This window comes from Balaenoptera musculus, chromosome 1 (assembly GCF_009873245.2).
Source record: "Balaenoptera musculus isolate JJ_BM4_2016_0621 chromosome 1, mBalMus1.pri.v3, whole genome shotgun sequence".
NCBI lineage: Eukaryota > Metazoa > Chordata > Mammalia > Artiodactyla > Balaenopteridae > Balaenoptera > Balaenoptera musculus.
Window position 1 is genome coordinate 2,323,987 of NC_045785.1, and position 10,559 is coordinate 2,334,545.

At 56.0% G+C, this 10,559-nt stretch overlaps 1 protein-coding gene across 2 annotated transcripts; it reads right to left on the minus strand.

The window, feature by feature from the left end:
* Positions 1-1,490: 1,490 nt before the first annotated feature.
* On the minus strand, positions 1,491-9,923 carry C1H1orf174 (chromosome 1 C1orf174 homolog). Of its 2 annotated transcripts, XM_036870747.1 has the most exons (4): positions 9,781-9,923; positions 3,799-3,909; positions 2,549-3,037; positions 1,491-2,097 (listed from the first exon to the last, which is right to left on the minus strand). In XM_036870747.1, the coding sequence occupies exons 1-4, from the start codon at positions 9,793-9,795 to the stop codon at positions 1,984-1,986; spliced, it is 729 nt and encodes a 242-aa protein (XP_036726642.1). In that variant the 5' UTR covers positions 9,796-9,923; the 3' UTR covers positions 1,491-1,983. The 2 variants fall into 2 exon arrangements, with proteins under 2 accessions (XP_036726642.1, XP_036726651.1); XM_036870756.1 differs by lacking the exon at positions 3,799-3,909 and having other exon boundaries at positions 9,781-9,913.
* Between the last annotated feature and the right edge of the window lie 636 nt (positions 9,924-10,559).

The window sequence follows — 10,559 nt, forward strand, 5'->3', positions numbered from 1 at the left end:
GTCCCAGCCGCCTCTTTACGGGGACACCTGGTGTTTTCTTTTGGTAATGTCTCACTCTCGGGAGTAACCATCAGGGACATGGACTTGCCCACCCTGGCCACCTTCAACACCCAGCAGGTTCCACCGGGCGTTCCCTGCACTCAACGTGAGCCTCCAGTTGCCACTGGAAACCACAGAGCTGCAACTTGGTGGAGCCAGCTGGTGCCAGGGAGGCGGGTGGGCGGGACGATGGCCCACCACACTGTCCGTCATCAGTTAGAAAAAGGCCTGGAACACGTGGGGAGCTTCCTGCGGTTTAGCTCAGCGATCTGGGTGGCTGGGGAGGAACCTCTCCGGGTTCCATGCGGACCGCAAGCCAGCGGGGCTCAGGCATCCAGGAGTGAGGTTTACATTTCGCATTTTGGTGGGAACATGCCGACCCATCTGTCCTGCAAGTGGGCTGTGATTCAGGTCGATGCTTCTCCGGGGAGCCAGTGAAGGGGAAAGACAAAATCCCCTGAAATCTGAGGCAGCTCGACCCCACTAATCCGAGTGCCGTGATGAACAGTCATCCCTGCAGAACCTCAGGTTGTAAATTACTCTCCCTGGACGCTGCCCAAAGGCCTCAGAAGCAACATCATCACGTTACTAAAGTAGTTTGTTGACCAGTAAATCACAGAATGATTCAGAGCAGGGGACGGTCACAGCTGCTGATGGGACAATGACCACATTGAAGCAGAGAGTGACTGTGGGGACAGGTGATTCCAGGCGGCACTTTGGGTCCATCAGGGACAGTGGGAAACCTTACAGGGCACTTCAACTATATTTTGCCCCCAAATGATGTTATGTAAGAAACTTCCGTGGTTCACAGGACATTTTAGGGGGAGGGAAGTCTAACGGCTGTTGTAACTAAACCAGAAGTGTTTGCTAGCTCAGCAACAGTAGGACCGCTGCTCACTCGTGAAAATCCAGCACGGCCCTCCGGAACTGCAGGCAGCTCTCCTCCTGTGCCTGTCACCCGGGGACCAGGCTCCCTCTTGGACGCTCTCCTAGTCCCTGGCCTTGGTGTCCTCTGCCAGCAACTGGTGACAGGAAGGGGCAGCGGACAAGCAGGCCCACATTCCTCTCCGGAGCCCACTGGCAAGAATGTGTCACCAGGCGCTCCTTGAGACAGGGGGAGTGGCAGTGTAGCTCTGGCAGGGCAGCTGCACTGGGTAACACTGCACCACGGAGGAGAGCGCGGCGTCGCTGGATGCTTGGTCCCCACACCACACGGGGTGAGGAATGTGCCGAACACCTACCATCTCAGAAATCCCACAGCCTCACAAGCGGAGGGGCCGTGTCCCTTCCAGCTCACAGCCCTGCGCTCTCAGCTCTTGGCGCTGGTTAATGGGTACAAAGCTGAGCCAGCCTCGCACGTGTTAAGACAGGACAGGATCTGTTTTCTCCACTTGGCTGTCCAGCATTTTAGAAAGGAATATGGCTCTAGGGACATAAGCCTTCTTTAAAAATATTTTCAAAATATATTTTATTTATTTTCCATATGGATTTTGCTGAACGTCCAAGGTAAACGTGAGCTTCATATACAGAAATAAAGGAGAGTTCTTTAAGAACTGGGATTGAATCAGTCACAAGAATGATCAAATTTTGATTATGGAAAATAAACTTGCACGTTATCAAAGCTAAGCTTAAGAGTTTCCTTTATAGAGATATCTCTCATTTACGAGAGAAGTTAGCTGGAACCACCACCACGTGGGTACAGATGGGAGAAAATGCATCACCGCAGAAACAGTAGCTTTGCACGCAAAGGTCTTTTAGTTCACGTGCGCCAGTCTCCCCGCGGGTGCGTGGCGTTGTGCGCTGCTGACCTTTGTGGGTCAGTTCTGAATTCTGATTAGAAGCGTGGACTCTTGGAGATAGGTTTGGTATAAACGTCTAATGTGCTGAACTGGGAAGCGGTCAACGGTACTGACGTGCCGAGGATCAGCGTGTGCGTCTCACCCTCTATGTGTCTGCGCCGTCGGCATCATCGTCATCGTCGTCTTTGGCTCTGAAATGCATTTTCCTGAATTCGCGTCTGCTCATCGAAGGGCAGGATGACGATGCGGGTGGGAGGTCCTTGGAGGGAAGAGAACACCTGCTTCAGGCACGGGTTGCCCAGCACGAGCACCCGTCTCCAGGCTCTGGTCCCCCCCATCATGGGAGCGTGCTCCCCACCGGCGTGATGGAGGGAGAGAGGAAAGACTCTGGGTTCAAAGCAAAAGCAAGCCCGGCAAATGCGGGGGAACCGCCCAGGGAGCCACAAACCACGGCCACGACTTCACACCCCGCAGCAGGGTCCAGACTCACGTCGGCCAGCCCGCCCACACCCGCGCTCGCTATGGCAACGGTTCTCAGCTCCGTGCGGGGGATGCCCCACATCAGCAACCGTTTTGTTCTCTCCTCCCGGGTTAGAGCTCTTACTGCGTTTGATCTGCACCGGCGGCACTCACACGTGTGAACTGGGGCCGTGAGCAGGCGTGCGGTCTGCTGGGGGCTGCCTGCCCAGGGGAGAGGCCGCGGGCGTTACCTGCATGAGCTCGACGTTTCCGAAGAAGCGGCTCACTGGCATCGGCTGGTTGCTGTCGTCGTCGAGAAGGACGCTGTTGTCCATCTGCAGCGGAGGCGAGTGGCTCTGCTCCGGGTCCGCCGCCGCCCCGTCCCTCTCGGGGCAGCCACCGTCGGACTCTCCTCCCGCGGGGGCCCCGCATCTCGGCGGGGGCGGCCTGTCCTCAGTCTCCGCGGGGCAGGCGTCACTCATGGCCCCACAGTGCCCCCGGGGGAGTCCTGCGGTCCCCTGAGGAGCGGAGCCGCTGGCTTCCTTTCCCGGAAGCCTGGCCCTGTCCTCGGCCGATGCCAGAGGCTCGTGTTTACCCGGGGTCTCGGGGGGCGCTGTGGGCGCAGCGGTGCTGTCACTCTGGGGGATGGCTTTCTGGAATTCTGACTTCACAAGATGACCTTTGTCGTACTTGAACTTCTTGGACGTTCGCCTGTCGGTGGCTTTGTGTGATGAGGAAGGCTGTCAGGAGAGAAAATGCAAGGGAAGACCAGACATGCTGAAGGTCACGACGCAGATGGCAAATAATTAACAAGCCTCAACCCCAGAGGCTGGCAATCCTGCTCACAGCAAACGACGTCACTGCTGGAGCCACAACTTATAGGACAGGGTCCTTCCATTGTCTGCCGCCAAAGGGGCGGAGTGCAGACTGACGCTGTCCCCCGAGGGGTGCCCTGACATGTAAAATGATGACCCCAGACCCAGCTTCCATTCGTTTCTGCTGGGCTGTGAGCTCTGAGGAGGCAGGACTCTCTGTTCCATGGCAGGAGCGGGCGCTCAACAGGGCCGTGAACTTGACTCGGCGCAGCTCTAACAAGCGGCGCCCCAGGAGGGAAACCAGGCCAGTTGCTGCTGGGAAACCAAGTCCAGCCAGACCGCCAGGCTGCGGCTCAAGGGAGCAGCTCCGGAAGCCGGGACCACTGGGCCACCATGGCTGCGTGCCCCTGGCTGCAGACACGGGGTCCCCTGCCTCCCCGCCCGCCCTTCGGGGTGAGCAGCATGGCCTGTGCCAGCGTCGCTCAGGCTGCCCAGCAGAGGCCGCTGAGCCCACAGCTCTCGGTGGGTGGGGCGCACGTGCACCGAGGGCGGGTCCTCCTCTGATGGTGACAGCGCCGTGACCTCGCCTCTGGGCTGTTCGCCACACTCAAGGCTTTCTAACGTGACACGTTTCGTGGAAAGGTGGACGCTCAGTCCAGTCCTGTCTCCGAGGGGCTGAGGCTCACCTGACATGCCGTCCGGGCAGACGTGGCGACGCGGGCTTCCTGGGCCGAGGCCGATGTGGCCAAGCAGCTCCGGGCTCGGAGGCGCGCCGACGACCGCACTCCACCTGCCAGCTGGGCCAGACCAGAGGCTGGTCAGAGACCCCGAAGATGGCCCCTCCCACCCCCATGTTTTTATCGACCATGGAAAGACAGACACCGTGGCCTTTTTTTGTTTTTTTTTGGCTGTGCCGTGTGGCTTGTGGGATCTTAGTTCCCCAACCAGGGGTTGAACCCGGGCCCTCACAGTGACAGCGCCGAGTCCTAACCACTGGACCGCCAGGGAAGTCCCGACACCGCGGCCTGAATGTGCGCATCTGCACAAAGCTGGGTGGAAGGTCCTGATCCCCCATTTCCACGATCCGGGAAGCGTGCATACTCTGTCCCTACCTCCCGTGTTTTTAGAACCTCCATTTGTGAGTAAATAGATGTTCAGTTAACTGCAGGTGTTTAGAATAAGCAGCCTGTATCCTTGCTCAGAAGGTTCTTGATAAAAGGTGAAAAAGCAAAAGCTCCCCCCGCCCAAACCCTCTCTTTGAAATCACAGGGGAGCCTAATCCCCTCAGCTTAAAGGAGCTCTAGCTGCTGTCGGACAGGCCTCGCTTAGCACTAACAAACCAGCCCACCGCCATCTCACGTGGAATGCAAAGGAAAGTCTTCCAGTGACAAGAAAGGAATTAATTAAAACAATGAAACTTACAATCATTTTATTTAGGAATAATTTTAGGTTTTCAGAAAAGCAGCAGAGATGGGAAGGGAGTTCCTGCCCGTGCCTCCCTCAGCTTGCCTGCAGCCAACAACCTGGTGCATCTGTCAAAACTAAGCTCAGCATCGACGCAACAATTCACCAATTCACGAAACTGGGGCTTCATTTGCATTTCACCTGCCTCTCCACACTGACTGCTCTCTCTGTTCCAGAATGGGGACCACAGACACTTAGAAAATAATACATTAAAGCGCAAGTGAGAACTTGAAAGTGAGAGAGGTGGGTGATAGGGAGGAGGGCGTAGCGGAGGGCAAGCTTGACAGCCGTTGTCACAGTGGCCAAGACCCGGGGGATGAGGACGGGGCCGGATGGGGGGGCAACATGCCCAAAAGTGGAGAAAAGAGATCCACAGCGAGAACAAGGCACTCCAAGCCAGGCAGGACCCGCTGATGTGGATGCCCCAGGGCTGGGCTTTGCTCAAAGAGCCCAGGCAGCAGTGTGGGCGGTCATACCCAAGGAACTAAGCCTAAGAGGTTAAAGAATATCTCGTGTGGGGACGGCACCGCACCACCCAGTCTCCCTGGAGCTCTACTGCTGCCATGGTCGGGAACAGACATTCTTCGCCCCGGAAAGCCACGGACTATCCTCTCCTTCCCGTTACAGTCTGACTCCAGACGTTTCGATGCCGGGTCGTGCCAGGCTCCCTCGTGACAGCAGCCACCATCCCTGAGTGTCAACACACAGGCGCTGTGCTCGTGCCGAGCGGCTTTACAAGGAGCAGCACCCCACTGCAGATGGGGACGACTCGGGAGAGGACCCTGCCGAGGTCACACGAAGTGATGATGTCTGGCTTCAGAGCCCCTCCCCCTGCTCGGTCACCAGAGCCACCCGCATGGAAGCCTCGGCTGCTTGCAGAGGGACTGAGCAGAGAGCCTGCCGTCCAGCTCTGGGCTGTGTGCTGTGCAGGCCCTCTGCCGGCAGCAGGGCGCTTCTAGACGCTTTGTACTGTAGCCCTTAAAATCTCGGGGTGCCACAGCTCCATGGGTGGGCTTGTCACCCCTCAGCTTTCTGGGCCCCTCTGCAGAGGTGAAGTCGGTGAGGGTCTGGCTGAGGCCCAGAAGCTAAGGTTACAGGCACCTGAGCAGGCCACCTGCCATCCTCACTAGATTTGCGAGAGTCAACTCCAGTGGCATTTGGCTTTAGTTTACTCGTGGGTAAAACTACCTCTAAGGCCCTTGCTCCAACATGTCAAGAATCAATTACATTTTTTTCTAACTTGGAGAACCGTTGCTCTTCAGTTAGGCAAACTGGTTGCTTCCACGTAAACAATCCCTAAATGAAAAAGTCCCCATCATTGAGGACTTCCTCCTTCCAAGCAGACTAGTTAAAGACTAAAAGGGCTGGAAGAGATCAACAAAACAGCAAGAGGTGCTCCACTAACCCTCCCCCAGTGAAACTGGTGAAGAGTATTAAAAACAACCATTTAAAACCTTTGCAAATGGTCCTATAAGCAAAGAGCAAAATGAAGAAACAGGTATTCTGGTGTCCCAACTCCAAGCGGCCAAGGTCAGCACACAGGACACCCTCCCCCCGCTCCCAGGCAGAGGGCTTTCTTCCCAGGGGAGCAGGACGGCAGCATTTCTCATTCTGCCCTCACCCCACCTGTTGTGACGCTAAGTCTCCAGCAAGCACGGTTGAGAGGAGGGGCTCCCTTCTGCCGAGGCCCCACTCGTGGAACAGAGGTTCCTGCCTGGGCAGGGCACTAAGGAGACTGGGGCGCCATCACCCTCGCCCCTCCTAGTGAGGCAGTGGTTCCAAGGCCAGGAGAGGCAAATCCAGGGGATCTCAGGCTGCTGCCCCCCTTCCCTCCCCTGAGCACTCAGCTCTGAGAGCAGGGGTGTCACAGAGAGAAGCCTGTCACCGTCCCCAGCTGGGGAGCCCTGGCTCAGATTCTGCCTGGAGAAGAGGCAGGCATCAAAACAAAGGGCTCTTAATCTCTTCCGACTTCATTTACAACAGAGTGTGGAGAAGTTCATGCCTAAGGGGTCCTCAAGAACAGTGGAAGCTGTGATGAAAGGCAGATGGGAGAAAAATCAAGATAAAGTGTAGGCATATAGTCTTCAGGAGAGAGCCAGGGAAAAACACAGCAGGAGGAGCCCTCCTGGGGTCAGAACAAACATCAAACACTGATCTTAGAAACTACTCCTTCAAAGAAGCCAGAATGCGATTGGGTTCCTTTGTAGAAAATTTATGCTCCAGGTCATCGCTGGAAACGACTGAGCAATCAGCTGGCAACTAGCGGAGTTTAAGAGCTGGGTGTGGGGACTTCCCTGGTGGCGCAGTGGTTAAAAATCCACCTGCCAATGCAGGGGACACGGGTTCGAGTCCGGGAATATCCCACGTGCCGCGGAGCAACTAAGCCCGTGTGCCACAGGTACTGAGCCTGCGCTCTAGAGCCCGCGAGCCACAACTACTGAGCCCGCGAGCCACAACTACCGAAGCCCATGTACCTAGAGCCCATGCTCCGCAACAAGAGAAGCCACTGCAATGAGAAGCCCACGCACCACAAAGAAGAGTAGCCCCTGCTCGCCGCAACTAGAGAAAGCCCGCGCACAGCAACGAAGACCCAACGCAGAAAAAAAAAAAAAAAAAAGAGCTGGGTGTGGTCAGAGAAAGAGGAAGAGAGACCCCCTGAAACCAGGGAGACCCAGGTGACTGTGGGCACACCCAGCACTGCCCCTGAGGAGCTTCATCACAGCTTCAGCTGGGGGAAGGGAAACAGACTCCACTAGAATCCACCCCATCACTAAACAAATAAAAAGAACATTAACAGTAAAAAGCCTCAGGGTGGGGGTGGGAGACCAGTACCCAGAGCTGCTACAATATATCATCTAACATGTCCAGTTTTCAACAAAAAATTATGAAGCATGCAAAGAAACAGGAAAGCAGACCCATACACTAGAATCAAAGGCAACAGAAGCTGCCTGTGAGAGCGATCAGATGTTGGGTTTATCAGAAAAGGGCTTCAAAGTAGCCATTATAAACGTGTTCAAGAACTAAGAGAGATCATGATCAAAGGAAGATTTGATGACATCACATCAAATAGAGATTATCAATAAAAAGATAGAAATTATAAAAAAGAACCAAATGGGAATTCAGGAGTTGAAAATTACAAGAGCTGAAGTAAAAAATTCACTGGCAGGGGTGGGGGTGTGCTCAAGAGTAGATATGAACTGGCAGAAGAAAGAATAAGTGAACTTGAAGATAGACTGCTAGATTACACAAGCTGAAGAACAGAGAGAAATAAGAACGGAGAAGAATGAAGAGCGCCCCAGAGACATGGTGGAGACTATTAAGTGCAGCAACATACGTGTAATCGGAGTACCAGCAAGAAAGGAGAGAGAGAGGGGCAGAAAAAATATTTGAAGAAATAATGGCCGAAAACTTCCCAAATTTACTGAAAAACAACAATGCACAAACCAGCAATCTCTGTTTCTCTTTCTTTTTTTTCTTTTTGGCTGCCCCATGCGGCATGCGGGATTAGTTCCCCAACCAGGTATTGAACCCACGCCCCCTATAGTGGAAGCACGGAACCCTAACCACTGGACCGCCAGGGAATCCCCAAACCCAGCAATCTCAAAGAACTGAACTTCAAGTAGGATAACTGCAAAGGGATCTATAAGCAGATGCAACACTGTTTAAGTGCTGAAAGTCAAAGACAAGGGGAAAGTCTTGGAAGCAGCAAGAGGAAAATGACTCCTTAGGACAAGGGAGCCCAACAAATAAACTGCTGATTTAGCAGAAACAATGGACGCCAGACCACAGTGGGTATATTCAAAGAGATTTCAAAGTTCTCAAACAAAAAAACTGTCAACCAAGAATACTATATCCAGCAAAACTATCCTTCAAAAGTGAAGGCAAAATAGACACTTCCAGATAAACAAAAACTGAGAGCACTTGTTCCTGCAGACTCCTCTTACAAGAAATACTAGAGGAAGTTCTTTGGGTTGGAAGTAGGTGACCCCAGACAATAATTCAAATCCACAGAAAAAAGGGCACCAGTAAAGGTAATTACGTCCTCACAAAGACAGTTTACGTGCATATTATTTCCTTCCCTTAGGTGATTTAAAAGACAGTCGCGTACACGTATGCGGTATAGGCAGCAATGCCCGTTAACAGCACAAAGGAGGTGCGTGGCAGCAAGGCTGTACTGGGCTAAGGAAATGACCACGGCTGGTAAAGTAATCATGACAGTGTACTATCGGGTTTGTAACATTAAATATTTACCACCACCAGAAAAGTGCGTTAAGGGAACAGAGTGAGTTAAGGGAACAGAGCTACGTAGGGGTAACATTTGTGTATCTCTCTGGAACTAAGCTAGTTCAATCTGAAACGGATTCTGCTAAGTTACAATGTACACGGTAAGACCTAAAGCAACTCCTGGGGGAAAAAAATAAAGGGTGAAAAAAAATGAGTAAATTAAAACCCTACATTAGAACCAAACAGAAGTGTGAGGAAAACAAAAAGTAAAATAACACGTGAACCCAACTAAGTCAGTGATGCGCTAAACAATCCCTCAAAAGGCAGAGATGTCAGACTGGGAAAGCGCAACCACGTGGGTCTTCAGGAGACACACTTTCGGGTCAAAGGTACCCCAGGTGCGGCTCCCAACCCCCGGAGGGCCCCCTCCCCAGGCAGGGGCGCATCCTGTCCCGGGCCCTCGCCCTGGCTCACACCGCCCGCCGGCTACCAGTGTCAGGAACTGGCGCCCCTCCATCCTCTCCACCCTCCGGGGTGGACCCCTCGTCATGTTCCCGCACTTGGGCTGGCTGACCCCGGGCTCGGTTACCGGCAGCAGAGGCACGCGAACCCCGGACTGGGCAGCGTCAGAGCACCAGGGGTCCAGACCAGCTCCGGAGAGGGAGCCCCCCCATCCCAGGACCTGATCTGGGAGCCCCCTTCCCAGGGGCGTGGCCTCGGAGCTCCCCTAGCCCGGGGGCGTGGTATGGGGGGGGTGCCCTTCCAAGGGCGTGGCCTGGGAGACCCCCTTCCCGCGGACGTGGTCGGGAAGGGGGACGTCCGCTTCCAAGGGCGTGACCTAGGAGCTCCCTTCCGGGTGTCGAGAGCCAGGCAGAGGTCCCCCACCTCCGCCCGAGGCGTCCCGTGGCTCCCCCTCAGCTCCCAGAAAATTGGCGGCAGGAGCCCCCGCCGCAGCACCCGCCCGGCCTCCGCCCCCTCACCTTCCGGCTCCTCATGAGTGTGAGCGGCGCGTTGCCGCCCCCAGCCCCGTCGCCAAGCCCCAACGCCCGGCCTAACGCTTTCCAGCAGAGCAGCGACCCGGCCGCCCTCGGCTCGCGTCGCGGCGTCTGACGTCACCAGAATGCTGGCCAATCACAGCCTGGCGTCTCTAGGCATGTGACCCAACGAAGTCGCCGTTTTACGTAGCTGGCGGGTCGGACGGCAGTGTTGCGAGGAAAATCTCCCTTGGTGTTTCTGCGGCCGCCATGTTTAAGCGGGTCGGTGGCCATGTTTAAGAGGGGCTCCTCCCTTGATGGCTGTGCGGCCGCCATGTTTAAGCGGGGCGGCGCCCATGTTTATGAGGGGCTCCTCCCTTGACGGCTCTGCGGCCGCCACGTTTAAGCGGGGCGGCGGCCATGTTCGTGAGGGGCCTCCGTTGCAGTCCCCGGCCACGCGCGTGGAGGCGGGCTGGGAGGGCCTGCGCGGCGGTCTCTTCCGCCCCGGTCCGGCAGGCGATTTTCCCGGGCACCGGCCTTGGCTTCTGGGCCCCGGGAGCGGTGCTGGAGTCCCTGGAGGTGGGCGCGCGAGGCCGTTCCCCGCCCTGGCCGCACTGCCCACCGATGCAGTGCTGGGTGGGCCGGGCCCGGGGCTGCACGGCGAACCCGGCCCGCGGGGGAACGGACGGGGCGTCTCCCGCCGCGAGCTCCGGGGGCGGCCGCCCTCGGGTGGATCCCCCGCGCTGGCCCGCACCTCGTCTCAGGCACGTGCGTCGGCGCCGCAG

Excerpts from the sequence above, each read along its gene's own strand:
- C1H1orf174 (XM_036870747.1), bottom strand. Across the intron at positions 3,038-3,798 it reads CTGCCCGGACGGCATGTCAG|CCTTCCTCATCACACAAAGC; the intron begins GTGAGCCTCAGC and ends CTCTCCTGACAG. Across the intron at positions 2,098-2,548 it reads GAAACGTCGAGCTCATGCAG|GACCTCCCACCCGCATCGTC; the intron begins GTAACGCCCGCG and ends CTTCCCTCCAAG.